Source organism: Nycticebus coucang, chromosome 19 (genome assembly GCF_027406575.1).
Source record: "Nycticebus coucang isolate mNycCou1 chromosome 19, mNycCou1.pri, whole genome shotgun sequence".
Classification (NCBI taxonomy): Eukaryota; Metazoa; Chordata; class Mammalia; order Primates; family Lorisidae; genus Nycticebus; species Nycticebus coucang.
In genome coordinates, this window is record NC_069798.1 from 16,083,851 (window position 1) to 16,100,556 (window position 16,706).

Genomic DNA, 16,706 nt, shown 5'->3' on the forward strand with positions numbered 1-16,706 from the left:
TGGCATCACAGCTCACAGCAACTTCCAATTCCTGGGCTGAAGTGATGCTCTTGTCTCAGCCTCCCGAGTAGCTAGGACTATAGGCACCTGCTGCAATGCCCGGCTACTTTTAGAGATGGGGTCTTATTCTTGCTCAGGCTGGTCTCAAACTCCTGACCTCAAGCAATCCACCTGTCTTAGCCTTGTTTGTTAAATTAAGAACAAATTTAATCCATAGTAAAAGCAAAAATCTGAGTGTGATGGCATGCACCTGTAGTCCCAGCAATTCAAAAAGCTAAGATAGAAGGATGGCTTCAGGCCAGGAGCTAAGAGGCCAACCTGGCTAATATAGAGAGATCCCATCTTAAAAAAAAAAAAAAAAAAGAGAGAAAGAAAAGGGCGGCTCCTGTGGCTCAAGGAGTAGGGCACTGGCCCCATATGCCAGAGGTGGCGGGTTCAAACCCAGCCCCGGCCAAAAACTGCAAAAAAAAAAAAAGTTTTTACCTATACAATAAAAACCTACCTGATAGGTAGAAGAATAAAAAATAAAAAGATACTTTTCTTTACAAGTTTATACATCTTTAACCATACTTTAGAAGCAGTCATATTTTGAAAAAGGGAAACTATTTCTGAATGAAATACTATATTTCCTCCAACCATCAATTTAATAAGTTTTCAGGAGGAAAAAGATACCAACATCTAAATAGACAGATGGACTATAAGATGCACCCCAATTTCAGAAATATCAATGCAAAATATTATTCATACAGAATTGAGAAACAGGAGGTCTGAATTCTCATTAAGTAAAGTACTAAGAGATTCTGAGATTATTTTTTAATTATTTAGGATATGCTTTGGTTATGTTTCCAACTGCCGTGCTCATAAAACTGAAAATAATATCTTCATGAATATACCCATGTTTGCAATTTTTAAAGGACTGATAATGTAAAACTCTAATGGCTAAAAATAGAATCTTAATAAGGTCAACTTAAATCATGTTTTAATAAAAAACAATTAAGTGTCCTTAGTGATGAGTTATTATTTTAAACAAGCCATTATGGTTCTGTTGGCTTTCTAAGACTTATAATTTCCATTATAACAATATGTGTTAGCATCATTAAGAAACTGAAGCCATAAATAGACCTTCAACAGATCCTGGGCCACTTGTCTATGTCCAAAATAGCATGCCAGATGAAGCGGTGTCCAGCCCAAATTAGACTTACTTCTTCCTAAAAATGGAAAAAGATATTTTTTAGATAATATTTAGGTAATTTTACAATAAAATTAACTTCCCTGTAACAAGCTACTTCGACATCTTGGTCACTGGCTCTCCTTCATACTGCACTGCGGATGAGTGAGAAGCAAGAGGCCAAATACTGTAGGTATAATGGCGGTAATGGACCAGAACGCATAAGATCCTGCCACCATCCTGACTCAACATCCCCATCCCTAAGAGGGCAAAGAGAGACATGACAGGGTCACACTTGAACTAGAGGATGTCTAGCAGCTTGATGGTTCTAAGGCTCTGAGCCTTTAACTATCTGGCTATCAACAAACAGTAACTATCTCTGGGCACGGCATTTCATCTGTCTCGAAACCAGTGCCACGTAAGGAGAACGGATGCAGGAGCCGAGGGCAGTGCAACCCTGCTCTAAGGAGCCAACGCCTTCGTAAACAGGTGGAAGAATAAGAAGTTAAAAGATACTTTTCTTTAAATATCTACATATCTTCATTCTATTTTAGAAGCAGTCATATTTAAAGAAGAACTATCTCTGAATAAAATGTCATATTTTCTCCACCATCAATTTAGATTTTCAGGAGAAAAAAAAAATACCACCATTTAAATATACAGATGAATTGTATATTTAAGTACAGAATATTTCTTGCAGCATTTGGAAAGCTGCCAGTTCTACACAGTCACTGAACGTGGAGTCTTTGGCTTCCGATACATTCTCAGTCAATGAAGATGCTGGGTTGCCAGAGTGGTAAAGAGACCGGCTGGACCAGAACCAAAGTTAAAAGTAATGAAGTGGCAGATCCTCGCAACGGAGCGAAGGAAAGGTATAAAGCAATTGAGTGCTGTAAAACCCAGAACTATATAATTCAACTTAGCAAGAAAGATTCACTGCACTATTTAGAACTGAGACAGCTCCAATACCTGAGGAAAACTGTAAATCCGACTGCGGAGAACACAGCCCTCTCAAATTCCCAAAGTCCCCCCCCAGGAGGGCTGTCAATGACCGGGAGCCTGCGGTCCCAGTCCCAGTGGCTACTGCAGGTGGTAGCCCTCAATCCGTCTGCACTGCCCTCGGCTCCTGGAGGTCAGGCTCTGAACCAACAGAAACCTGGGCACCAACCTCAGCAAACACACAACAGGCCTCTAACGACCCCCAAGGGACAGTAGCTGCCAAAATGTCCCTGGGGTTGTGTGTCATTTACCCAAACTCCTGCATCTGTTTCCTCTCAAGTGTGTGTCCTCCATAATCCCTAATTAGGTGGTCAGCAAGTCCTGTGTCACTGAGCTTATCTTCTATCTTCTGTCCTTAAATAAAACCCAGCTTTTCCTCAGATGGAGGCCCATCCCCACGTGCACACTGCACCTCACTGAGCAGAAACCCTCTGATGCCTGTGGTCAGGGACCTCTCGGCTCCCTTCACAGCCCCACCTCTGAGGCTTCCACCACCAAGCCACAGCCCCCTCTGCCAGCCTGCCAGCAGCTCACCACTCACCAAAGCACTCTGGGCAACACAGTCTTTCTCTTCTCTGCAAATCCTGCCTCCATCCTAACGGGGTCTCTCAGCTCCCCTCGTTCCCCACAGAGGCAGGGCCGTGCCCAATGTCCATGGCCTCACTAACACAGAAAAAAACCACTTTGCCACATGCCCAACTTTCCAGTCTGGCCCCGCAGGGAGACTCCCCCCACCCCTACACCTATTATTCAAATCAATCAGCCCCTCAGTTCTTTATTCTTTTCATGTATATAAACACCCCCCATCTTCAGTTCCTTCAATAAATCCAGTGTCTATTCCTTAATCACCCACTTCAACATTTAACGACATCCCCAATATCCTTGCTCCATTGTCACAGCAACCTGGGAAAAACCTACAGCCTGATAAAGCCCAGTCTCTATTCATCCATACCCAGGCTGCTAACGATGGGGAAGAAAAATAACAGAGCCGTGTGGACATATAGCACCTTTACACGCCAGCTAGGCAGCCCTTTCTATAAGGCCCTGCTAAGGGGTCTGTTCTATATTTCACGACAGTTTTTTTCTTTTTTTCTTTTTGAGGCAGGTCTTGCTCTGTTGCCCAGACTGGAGTGCAATGGCATCATCATAAGTCACAACAGCCTCCTGGCCTCCAGTGACCCTCCTGCCTCAGTTTCCTGAGTAGAACTGCGCGCGCGCGCACACACACACACACACCCACCCACTGCACCCAGCTAATGTTTATATTTTTTGTAGACACAGGGTCTCAAGACGTTGCCTAGGCCGGTCTCAAATTCCATGCCTCAAGCAATCCTCCCACCTTGGCCTCCCAAAGTACTGGGATTATAGGTGTGAGCCAGTGCTTCTGGCCCTACAACAGCTATTTCAATTCTTCACTATTCCCCTCAAGCCTTTTGCCCAGACACCTCTTCCTTGGCAAAGACATCTTTTGGCTTCACAGGGGAAAACAGAAGCTTTGGTAGAAGTCCCTAGGCTCCCTGGCACCAAATCTGCCATCCTACCTATATCCCCGTATGCCCTGCCAGCCTTCCCTCCTGATGTCTAAGACAAACTTTTCTTCCCAGATTCTGAGATCCCACCCTGCCTGCTTCTCAGGACCTCCTTTTCTCCAGTCTTCAACCTCTCCCCCATTAGTGGCTAATAGGTAGGAGAAAGTAAATACTCTTGTCTCTCCCATCTAACGAGCCTGGTTCTCACTGGTGCTTCCCACCTCCTTCCTTCCCATCAACTACTCACTAAAGCAGACTAGACTTCTCTCCCACCATGTCATGAACTTTTATCAATAAATGCTGAATGTTGCTACCAAGCCCCAGAGGCACCTTTCAGCTGCCACGTCACCCCATCCCCGGACAGCTCGGCCCAGACCTCCCTCATGGCCACACCCAGCTACCATCGTTGGTAATTTCAAAAATGGTATTTCCTAGCCCTCTCCCACTGCTTTGTTACCATGCTACTGACTTCAAAACCCATATTTCCATTTTCAACTCCCCATTAGACACTTCCATTGGGATGGGGCTCATAAAACACAAAGCTAATCTCATCTTTCAACCCCCACACACTCACATACAAGAACCCCCGTCCTCCTCCCACCTTCGTCTTCATAATTGGCTGCTCCAGGCCAGGCACGGTGGCTCACACTCTGGGAATGTGAGGCTGGTAGACTGCCTGAGCTCACGGGTTTGAGACCAGCCTGAACAAGAGTAAGACCCCATCTCTAAAAATAGTGGCAGGTGCTGCCCCATCCTTCACCTCGCTTCTCAGGCAGCACCCTTCCCAGTCTCCTTCCACCTCCCCACTCTTTCTCCGTGGGCTCCACCGGACTCTGCCTCCTAAACATTAATTATACCTCCTTTCTCCATTCCCATTGCTTCTGCCCCCATCCAACCCACAGATATGTGACAGCTTCCGAACTGGTCTCCCCACAGCCAGTGTTTCCAAATGGGAACACAGATCAAGAACTCAAAATTTCCAAGATCCTATATTATTCCTAAAATACTTCAAACACTACTATTTATGGATATCTAAAAAATTATGTTCGATAAATAAGAAATACCAAGTTGGGCGGCGCCTGTGGCTCAGTCAGTAAGGCGCCGGCCCCATATACCAAGGGTGGCGAGTTCAAACCCGGCCCCGGCCAAACTGCAACCAAAAAATAGCCGGGCGTTGTGGCGGGCGCCTGTAGTCCCAGCTACTCGGGAGGCTGAGGCAGGAGAATCGCTTAAGCCCAGGAGTTGGAGGTTGCTGTGAGCTGTGTGAGGCCACGGCACTCTACCGAGGGCCATAAAGTGAGACTCTATCTCTACAAAAAAAAAAAAAAGAAATACCAAGTTTTGAAGTATTTACAAAGAACTATACCCTACACAGATATCAAAAAACTGGAAAATACCAGCATATGTTGCCAGAATATTTGAATAATGTCACACTTGGACCTCCTAGCAAAGTGACAGCATACACAGAAGCAGGTCTTAAGACTGCCAATATAAGGACTTCCTTTGCTTTCAAAAGTTACTATTTCTTGGAACCCTCCTAAAACTTATATAAAGTATATTATACTCATAAACATATTAATATTTATTTCATTTGCAATATGAAAATTGCACACATTAGCAAGAGACAGGCCCATGAGCACACACTTGGCATATGACAATGGCTACCAGCAAAACTATACTAATTACATCCTCCTTTCCTAAACCCTAGAAATGCTGACCTGCACTTCAACTCCCACTTTCACTTTCAAATCTGTGGATTCTCTCCAACCAGCAACATCTCTATGTTGATCATTAAGCTTTATTTTGTACCATTTTCCCCAATTTGGAAAAACAAGTGAGAAAGAAAAGGAAATTAAAAAATGCCAGGGAGGCCAGGCACGGTGGCTCATGCCTATAATCCTAGCGCTCTGAGAGGCTGAGGTGGGTGGATTACTTGAGCTCGAGAGTTCGAGACCAGCCTGAGCAAGAGCGAGACCCCCATCTCTACTAAAAACAGAAAAAACAGAGGCAAGGGGATTGCTTGAGCCCAAAAGTTGGAGGTTGCTGTGAGCTATAACGTCATGGCACTCTACCCAGGACAACAGCTCGAGACTCTGTCTCAAGGAAAAAAAAAAATGCCAGCAAGGGGGTCCAGAGTCCTTGCGGGCCTGCTCTCAGCCTCGCCCAGCATCACTAGGGTGGACGCCGTCCTGAGCACCTGGAAACTAGTGGAAAGCAAGAATGTCAATGACCACATGGGGTCAATCGGGTGGGTTCTGCTACCAAGCAGGTGGCTAGCCTGACCAAGCCTACCACAGTCATAAAAAAGAATGGGGATACTATCACCCTAAAAACACAGAGCATCTTCAAGATCCTGGAGGTCAGCCTAAAGCTGGGGGTGGAATTCCATGAGACAAGAGCAGATGACAGGAAAGTCAGGAGCACAGTGACCCTGGATGGAGGCAAACTGCAGAAGTGGGACAGGCAAGAGACGACACTTGCGCAGGAGCTAAGTGATGGGAAACCCGTCCTGATATTCACCCCCGCGGTGGGGTGAGAGCTGGTATTTAGGAGAAAGAAGCAGGACCTGGCGGTGCCAGCACTGCTCCTCTGCCAGGCGGCTCCCCCTTGACTCAGCGCCACCCTGCCTCGCTTTTCTTTCTGCATGTTGTATAAATCCACCTTGGCTGGGGGATTCTTCTGGGGTCAGATGCCACGGGGTGCCTGGATCCAGTTCCCCAGTACCAGTTTCCGTTGTGTAGGTGTTTCTTTTTAATGTTTTTGTTTTTGTTTTTGAGACAGAGTCTTACTCTCTATCACCCAGGCTAGAGTGCAAGGAATTCATCATAGCTTGCTGCAGCCTCAAACTCCTGGGTTCAAGCCATCCTCCTGCCTCAGCCTCCCAGGTAGCTGGGACTATAGGCACACCACCATGCCTGTCTAATTTTTCTACTTTTTGTAGAGATGGGGTCTCCCTCTTGCTCAGGCTGGTCTCAAACTCCTGGCCTTAAGGGATCACCCTGCCTCAGCCTCCCAGAGTGCTAGGATCACAGGCAGGAGCCACTCAGGCCAAGTTGTTATAACAGCATTCAAAGGGTGCTCTGAGGTTAATAAAGCAGAGTCAAGGCCAAATGAAAGGAAGGAAATGCCAGGATGGATTTCTGCAGGAAGCAAAAAAATGCTGCTCATGCCCACCCCTCCCCCACTTCCTTGAGCAAAGACCTGCACTTCATCCACCTCCATCATCTCTGTGCAAACCCTTCAAAGTGCCTTAAGACAAAGTCTGACAGTATAATGTGGGGAAATTTTCAAAAAATATAAACATCTGTTTTACATTTCCAAGTAGACGACTTTCTGCTAATTAGCAACCACGGGTGGGGATTATCAAATGTTTTGGGCATTCAAAATACAATCCTGAGGTAAAGATTAAGGGCTGGTCTTTTTCAAGGATGGGAAGAAACTTTAAAATTCCTTTAACCAAGTCTGATGATAGTTTCTATACAACCCAGATCAGAGTTTCTACAAAGATACTTCTCCTCACTGAGGGTGAAGTCATGAGGTTTGCCGCTCTGGGACAGGAAGGGAAAGCCACAAAAGGGATGAAATATGCATGTGAAGCCTGCCCTTTCTGGAGGAATTCAGGGAGGGAAGAAGAAGACAAGACATGTGGGTGTTGATCATAAGCCTGGGAGTGAGCCTAGGCAGGCTGCTCTAGGCTCCCAGGTGTCACCAAGTCTCCACATGCTGCCCTCCCCAGAGGGGACAGGGCTGTGGCTGGGCTGAACCAGGAAGCCCAGGCCAAGGGCCAGGGGAAGTTGTGAGGGGGGTTCAGGCTGCCACAACCCAACAAGGGCACGGGGAGTCTCGTGCTGAGGACCATCACCTGGGCTACAGGCAACCTGAGACACCAGAGTTTGGTTCTGTACCTGAGTTTCACCTCAGCCACAAATGTTTAAGAAGCCCCAGGAAGACAAGGGTGACCAAGGAACCAGAGGCTGCCTCCTGGGTTTGAGGACATCTCACCTCTGCCACACGGGCACGGCAAGGCTCACCTCTACACTTAATGCCAATTTTGAGGAAATCCGGGGCAGAAAAGACCAAGCATTTATGAAAAGGGCTACCAAGACTGAGGTACCCAAAAACTACGGTTTAGTTCTCCCATCTTCTAGAATGTGAAAGGGCTGCTTAAAACACAAGCCATTTTAGAGAATACAAGATATTTCTCTGCACATGCGAGGGAATGCTGTGATACAGATTCCCAATCTTGCTACACATAGCACACGACTGGGCTGCTACTTGCCCACCTGGCCCTGGGCCTCACTCTTCCCTCAGCCCCTGCAGCCATCTCCCCTGACTCTCACCTCAGGCCTCAGCACGCTGTTTCTTCTGCCTTTAGCCCTTTTCTTCTCTGTTCATCTGGTTAATTCCTATACACTCTTTCACATTTCACCTTAGAATCCTTTCCCCCCAGAAACTAATCCTTCAAACTCCAGTAATATACACCCCATGGGATCCCATGACACCCCAACTTCTACACCCTGGTGTGTATTCTGTAACGTAGACTAGCCTCATCTATTAATCTAGTAGACCAATGACAGCAGGGATTTATCTGTCTTTCATCATTATCTCCAAGGTGCCTTACATGCTGGGCATAAATAAACACTCAAATCTGCTGGGTTAAGGGCAGTATCTATAGGAACAAAAAACGTAGAATGCATCCTGTGGGCTAGGGCAGCGGTTCTCAACCTGTGGGTCGCGACCCCTTTGTAACAATGAATATACATCCTGCATATCAGATATTTACATTACAATTCATAACAGTAGCAAAATTATAGTTACGAGGTAGCAACAAAAATAATTTTACGGTTGGGGGTCACCACAACATGAGGAACTGTACTAAAGGGTCGTGGCATTAGGAGGCATTAGGAAGGTTGAGAACCACTGGGCTAGGGTGTCCTTTGCCGCTTATAAACTTTAGGATCCTTAGCAATTTTAAGACCAGGGGCTGGGCATGGTGGCTCATGCCTGTAATCCTAACACTCTGGTAGGCTTAGGTGGATGGATTGCTTGAGTTCAGGAGACTGAGACCACCCTAACCAAGAGTGAGACCCTGTCTCTACTAAAAATAGAAAAAATTAGCTAGGCATAGCGGCAGGCAATCGTAGACCCAGCTATTCAGGAGGCTGAGGCAGGAGGATTGCTTGAGCCCAAGAATTTGAGGTTTTGGTGAGCTATAATGATGCCACGGCACTCTACCCAAATGGAGGGAGTGAAACTCTGTCTCAAAAAAGAAAACAATTTTAAGTCCACGTCTCAGAGCAGAGGGGACTATGACAGCTTGCCCCATCTGGTAGAGATGCCCCATCTTCTTAGAATAAGAGGCAGATTACAAGACAGATCAGAAATGTTAGTGACAAATACAGAGTAGGACTGACTCCTAGGAGAAAGCAAAAACTCCATCCATAGCTGACCTTTGCAATTAATGTCAGCGATCACTTCATTCCTCTCCATGGTCTCCAACAGTTGTCTCACTTCTTCAGAGTTGCCATTTCGGGCATGATGGAGAAGCTGTTGTTCTGCGTCTGTGTTCATTTCTAGATTATAAAAATAGTAATACTGTTACTGTCTACGAACATGATTAGCCTTCAGATACTACTTTCTAATAAAGAAAAGGGAAAGAACCTGTTTCATTTGTGCAGCTCATTAGACAGCAGATACAAGAATAAGCTACAGGGCTAGAACTTGACCGGGAACCCCCCCCCCCCTTGTCCCATGTATTATCCCCAAAGAAGTGCACTAGTTTCAAAGCAGAAAGAGGAACGGAGGGAGGGGGAGGGGCCTTGGTGTGTGTCACACTTTATGGGGGCAAGACATGATTGCAAGAGGGACTTTACCTAACAATTGCAATCAGTGTAACCTGGCTTATTGTACCCTCAATGAATCCCCAACAATAAAAAAAAAAAAAAAAAAAGAAGTCACTAGTTTCTTAACTTCTCAAGGTTGACCTTAGCTTCCTTGTCTGCAGAATGCAACCAACCTCATGAGGTGTTATAAGATTATATATATGAAAGCATTCTGTCAACTACATAGTAGTATGTAAAGACTTACTGCAAATTAAAAGCGAGACAAAGTTAAAATACAGCCATTCACATAGAAATATAATAATACTGAAACGTAAATTAACACATCCAAAAACTATGCAAAAAGCCAAGCAAAAATCTGTTCTAAATATGAAAAAATAAATTATAGATAACAACCCTGAAGTGAGTATACCATTTCTTTTTTCTTTTCTTTTCTTTTTTTTGAGACAGAGTCTCACTACATCGCCCTCAGCAGAGTGCTGTGACGTCACAGCTCACAGCAACCTCAAACTCTTGGGCTTAAGCGATTCTCTTGCCTCAGCCAGGCACCCGCCACTATACCCAGGTATTTTTTGGTTGCAGTTGTCATTGTTGTTTAGCAAGCCCAGGCCAGACTCAAATCTGCCAGCCTCGGTGTATGTGGCTGGCACCCTACTCACTGAGCTACGGCACCAAGCCTTCTATCATAATTTTCTAATCAAGCCCCAAACCAAATTTTGGGGATTATAACCAAATTTTAAGCATTTATTCCAAAATGGGAAAATGTTATGAAATAGTAATTCCCAGGAGAAATCTAATTTCATTCTTACTAATAATCAAATAAAGACAAATAGATGAAACACAAAAGTTTTTTTTTCCCCACTAGATTGGCAAAAACACTATAAAAAATTAGGTATACCCAATGTTGGCATGGATAGAAAATGTATACTCCTATATACTACTACCATGAATACAAATGCTATATTCTTGCACATGTTGCAGGGCAGAGACAATAATTTGGCAATATCAAATAAACTTCAAAACACATGTACTCCATTTACTTTGCCCTAGAAACTACTTCTAGGAATCTATCAGGCAGAAACATTTACACAAAATTATAAGCATATTCATAAGGACTACATTATTTGCAATAGTGGAAAAGTTAGAAATAACTCCATGACGACAGGCACCCACCATGATGCCTGGCTAGTTTTTCTATTTTTAGTAGAGAGGCTCCTGCTCTTGCTCAGGCTGCTCTCCAGCTCTTGAGCTCAAGGGATCCTCCTGCCTTGGCCTCCCAGAGTGTTAAGGTTACAAGCACGAGCCACCCCACCTGTCCCAGATTGATCTTCTAGAGACACAAAAAGGGATGGGCTGCAGGCTGGCAGAGGAGACAGCTGCAGGCACAGTTTCAGAAACAAGCAGCCTATACAGAGTGAACAACGGGAACCTCAGCCCTCTTCCCCTCATGCTGGCAAGAATTTGCTCTCTAAAAGACTTAGTATGTTTCCTAAAGCATAATCTACTCCAAGAGGAGAGACAAGGAGCTCCCAGCAAGCAGCCAAACCCAAAGAATCTTACAGTGGAGTTAGCAGCCAATGGAGCTCATTCTCAAGTTTTCAATCAGCTTTCTGGTTCCCTTCTCTTAAACCAAACACAGCTCACACCTGTAATCCTAGCACTCTGGAAGGCCAAGGCAGGAGGACTGCTTGAGCTCAGGAGTTTGAGACCAGCCTGAGCAAAGCAAGACCTGTCTCTGTTAAAAATTAAAGACTTAGCCTGGTGTTGTGACAGGCACCTGTAGTCCCAGCTACTTGGGAGGCTGAGGCAGGAGGATCACCTGAACCCAGGACTTTTGAGGTTGCTGTGAGCTAGGTTGACCTGCCTAGGCAACAGACCATGACTCTGTCTCCAAAAAAAAAGAACAAAAGAGACTAAAACCATACAAGTAAGAAAAACAATCTGGAAAAAACAAAGTATTCAAAGAAAGCCAGGTATGGAGGCTTACACCTATAACTAGCACTTAGGGAGGCTTAAGTAGGAGAATCACTTGGAGCAAGACTTCAACTATCCTGGACAACATAGCAAGATTCCTATCTCTGCCAAAAAAAAGGCATTTAAAGAAAGGGTTAAAAACTAAAAACTAATATCCTTAAAGAATAAAAAAATTCTATCCAATAAAAAAATAAAATGCTATTCTAAAAAATAAAATTGCAAAAATAAAAACTTTGGAAATTAAAAATGAGGCCAGATGCAGTGGCTTACTCGCATTAATGCCAGAAGTTTGGGAAGCAGAGACAGGAGGACTGGCTGAACACAGGAGTTCAAGGATGCAATGAGCTATGATCACACCACTGCACTCCAGCCTAGGTGACAGAGACTGTCTCTAAAACAAGTAAAATTTTTTAAATGATAGCAAAAATAAAAACTTCAATAAAAGAACTAGAAAGTAAACTTAAAACTATCTCCTAGAAAATAAAGCTGTTTTTAAAAAGTAGCAAAAAAAAAATTACTGTTAAGAGGTCAAATACCCAAACAACATAAGTTCTAGAAAATAAGAAAATAATTCAAGAAAACTTTACAGAATTGAGAGGCCCAATGAGATCCCAATAATACTGGAAAATTTCTGACCCACATACAAAAGAGAACTAAAAAAAAAGAAACTTATGAAATTTCAGAACTTCAGAGACAAAGAAGATTCTATAAGCTTCTAAGAAAGAAAAACATCAAGTAATAAAACAGCATGAGTCAGAATGATTCTGACTTCTCAACTGCAGCACGAACTAAAAGACTATAAAGCAATGCCCAAAAGCTCTGGAGGAAAATTATTTCCAACCCCAAATTCTATAACCAGACAACTGAAAGTAGGGAGAGAATAGAGACATTTTAGATAGACAGGGACACAAACTGACTTCCCGCGCGTCATCTCTCAGGAAACTTCTGGAGGATGTAGTTTCATAATTCATGAACCAAGAAAGAGAAAGACATGGGAAACAGGAAATCAGCAAAGGGAGTCCCCACAGTGAAGAGAATCCCTGAAATGTGGCTGTGTGCCTGCCCAGCTCTCATCCAGACTGTCGGGCCTATGCGCGAGGCATGTCCATGCCTCCAGGTTCTGCCGCCTGGTCAGCTGGGGGTCCTGGTTCTACCCCTCAGAAATTCTCCACCGTACCTAAGAACTAGAGGTGGGCCTCTGTAAGCTCTGAAGAGCTGAGGACTCCCCCAACAGATTTCTGCCACCCAGAGACCCAGACTTTAGTCCCTAGTACAGCCTTACCAAATAAGCAAACTGGGCAAGGCCTGTTCCCAGAGCCTACTCAGAGCCCTGCTCACTGACTTCCCTCTGAAGGAGCTCTTTTTGAACTGAGGGAAGCCAAACCCAGACTCTGACTGTTAAAGAACTATTCAGTGATACTTACTAAAGCATGTTATAGATGATTTATTCAGGCCCACTGTGATAGTGACAGAGGCCACTGCAACAGCATCTTGCAGTGGGGTCTTGCAGATGGGGCTCAAGTTCAAACAGCCTGGGCAAAAGGAAACTTAATAGCCAAGGAGAGAAGGTGGGGGGTTTGTGGGGGGGTGTGTGTCGGTGGGTGGAACATCACTAAGAGGAAAGGTCAGGGGTAGGAGGGATTCTGGTTAAACCAACCTAACAAGACTGTTGCTGAAGACAGGCCAGGTGACCAGACACTCCTGGAGGGCAGGGAAAGCATGAAGAACCTGGCCAGATACCAAGGGTGCTCAGCTAACAAGAAGGGCAGGTTTTGCTAAACTGACTTAGCAGGGTTCTTGCTGAAACTAGATTTTACAAGGAAATGTACAGATGGGCCTAGCAAAAGACTGAGAAGTCCAACTAAAGTTTGGCCAAGCAAAGAATCTTTGTCACAAGCCAGGGACTTTTATTTTCAGAGTCAATTTTTCTGGAAGAGTTCATCTAACAAGGATCATACTGTCCTTTTTTCAGACAGCTTGCTAATCGGCTTTTTTAAATATTGGTCATCTCAGCATTCATTCACATGTATGTACCTAGTATTAAAACATTTGACTAATAATTTTTAAATTTTAATACTAAATTCATTGTAACATTATTTATAAAGCAAAAAAATCAAGGGCTCATTAATAAAGGTTCACATAATTGAATACTATGAAACCATTAAAAATGTTACAGAAGACTTTCTAAAACCATGAAATTATATTATTAGGTCACATGATTCCCATACAGTATAATCTCTAAATACGGCCTGTAAATTCACAGAGTAGAAAAAGACATCAGGATGTTAACAGTGGTTACTCCTTGTGATGAAATTATAAAGCTTTATTTTGGATTAACATAAGGGTACACACAACTCCGCTACATTGTTTGCATAATAAATGATTTGTAAATGCTTTCTGATGGCTGTATTTTCTACATTTCCTACAACAGAAAGGCAATTCTTTTTTTAAAATAAAACAAAAGAATCTTCATATGAAATTAAATATGCATTTTACCAAAATTTTCTATTTCAGGTTAATATGAGGTTACAAATGATTAAGTTACATTATGTTTCTAAGGTAAAGTTGTAGCCATTTCTGTGTGAGAGAGAGACTGAGTCTGGCTCTGTCAACTGGGTTAGAGAACCACGGCCTCCACCTAGCTCACAGCAACCTCAAACTCAGCAACCTCAAACTCCTGGGCTCAAGCAAACCTCCTGCCTCATCTTCCCAAGTAGCTGGGACTATGGGTGCCCAACCGCCAGAACACCTGGCTAATTGTTCTATTTTTAGTTGAAACAGGGTCTCACTTTGCTTGGGCTGATCTCAAACTCCTGACAAACAATCCTCCATGTGTGGCTACATGAGTGATTTTATGTTTTTAGTCAGTTGAATACATTAAACAGGAGTAATGTCTAGACTTGCCGGTATATTACACAAAAAGATTTCATGTAATATTCTTTCCATGCTTTTTAAAGAATGAATCAAAGAAAACTAGAAGTATCTTCAAAATATGTAAGACATTCTCTATAATATTTCCATGGGTTCTCAGTATGTTGGGTTTACAGGTAAAACAAAGATATTCTTTAAAAAATCTATTTCTGTACAATAAATATGAAAAGGATAAAAATAAACTATCACCTATTTAAAGAGTCCACTGTAACGTACTGACCACGACAGTTGCTGATAAACACTAGGATTGAGATTAAAGTTGATTTGACAAGTGTTCCTTGAGTACCTATCTACTAATGACAGGGGCAGCTCCAGGCAGATCACATGGTTCCTGCCCTCCAGAAAGCCCTCCACACATGCAAACAACAATCTCAACCGCACAGGTCAAGGACAGCAATGTACAAGGACAGTGGCTGCAACAGAGGAAAACGGGAGTGGTTAGCTCTTTGCCTGTATTGGTCACAGAAGGAATTACAGACAAGGTGAAATTTAAGCTGGTACCTGAGTAAGTTGTTCATCAGAATAACAAGAATAAACCAGGCTTCTAGCCTGGACAACCAGATAGATAATATGGAGATTAACCATGATATGAAATAGAAAAGAAACAATTTGCAATGAAGATGTGATTCTATTTTGGTTGTGGTAAGTCTAAGATTCCTGTGAGAAATGGAGATGTCAAATAAGAAATTAGCTCCTAACAGCTGGAGCCAAGGAGGGCAGAAGTTGCAGGCTAAAATTTAAATAGTGGGAGTCATCAGCATATAAATTATTAAAATTAAAGGGGGAAATGAGACCCCTTGCTGGAAGAAGAAGAAGGCAGCTACGGCCAGGTGAGGTGGCTCATGCCTGTAATCCTCTGGGAGGCTGAGGCAAGAAAATCACTTGAGCTTAGAATTTCAAGATCAGCCTGAGCAAGAGTGAGACACCTTCTCTACCACAAATAAAAAAATTAGCCAGGCGCGATGGTCCAAGCCCATAGTCCCAGCTACTCAGGAGGCTGACGCAAGAGAACTGCTTGAGCCCAGGAGTTTGAGGGCTGTGAGCTAGGCGGAGGCCAGGGCACTACAGCCTGGGTGATGGAGTGAGAGAAGGTCTCAGGGAAAGAAAAAGGAAAAAAAAAAAAAAAGGAGGAGACCAGAGAAGAAGAGCTGGCAATAAAATGAGTGAGGCCAGAGCCTGGGTGACGGAGGAAGAATGGGGTTTAGGGTATCAGATGGGTGTAAAATGACAATGAAGGGGCAAGAAGACAAGGCCTGAAGACGCTGACTAGACTGGCAACAGAAGCCACTGATGAACTGAGCACCTCCAGTGGAAATGACAGTAGCAAAAAAATAAGTTTTGGTAAATCGAAGAGTGAACAGAGGATAAAACAAGTGTGTAGCAGACTCTTTCAAGACAACTTTGTTCCAAAAAAGAAGGTGATGGTGTCATTGTTAGGATACTCAGCACCCAAGGATGGTAATAGGATGAAGGCAAGAGCCAGGAGAGAGGCAGACCCTGGCATCCAGGAAAAAGGAAGGACGAGGGACGGAACGAGATCCTAAAGGAGCCTGAGTAGGAGGACTGAAGGTCCAAGGACAGCTCTGAGGGAAGCAGGTGCTGCACCAAGTCTCATGGGCAGGAAACCAGCATGACAGTGATGACAATGGTCGTGACAATGAGAAGACAACAGCAGTGACGGGGCTGGTGTGGGGGGACTGGGGAGCCAAGGAAGAGCTCCTGTGTGATGGCTATCAAACTCCAAAGTAAGGAAAGGGGCAGACTTGGAGGTAACTCCCTGAAACATGGGTTCCAAGAGTCAATAAAGTATCAACAGCAACTCAGACTTCACCTTACAAACACAAAAAATGTAACCTAATCATATGTACTCTCATATTAATCTGAAATTAAAAAGTCAATAAAATAATACAGATTATTTTATTTTAAGATTAAAAGAAAACATGCCAGTTGAATTTCACCAAGACAGAAAAAACAACTCATGGTGCCCTATGCCTAAATCCCATAGGTATCAGTTTTAAAACAGGCACCTGTTTGGAAAAATATATATATTAAAGCAATTTAGACATTTTCTTACGTTCAAAGCAATTTTGATGCCACATGCATCAAAACTAGTTTGTCTATCGGTAGGCCAAGCATACGCTAAAGGTTTTCTAAGAAACTTGAAATTTAAATAAGCAATACCTAAACTCCAAGATGCAAACAGGCATTCTTGCTGTTTTTTCCCTTATAAACCTTTGTAACTTTAGAAACGAGTGGCAGGAGTGG

General features: G+C 43.7%; 1 protein-coding gene across 3 annotated transcripts in view; it reads right to left on the reverse strand.

The window, feature by feature from the left end:
- Positions 1–16,706, reverse strand: part of OSBPL1A (oxysterol binding protein like 1A) — a 206,440-nt gene that overhangs the window by 176,980 nt on the left and 12,754 nt on the right. For 2 of the 3 annotated variants that reach the window (XM_053571974.1, XM_053571975.1), the window contains exons 2-3: positions 9,147–9,269; positions 1,123–1,208 (exon numbers count right to left, since the gene is read on the reverse strand). In XM_053571974.1, the coding sequence (XP_053427949.1) occupies positions 1,123–1,208; positions 9,147–9,267 (207 nt within the window). In that variant the 5' untranslated portion in view covers positions 9,268–9,269. The remainder of the gene's footprint in view (positions 1–1,122; positions 1,209–9,146; positions 9,270–16,706) is intronic. The other variant, XM_053571976.1, reaches the window with a different exon arrangement.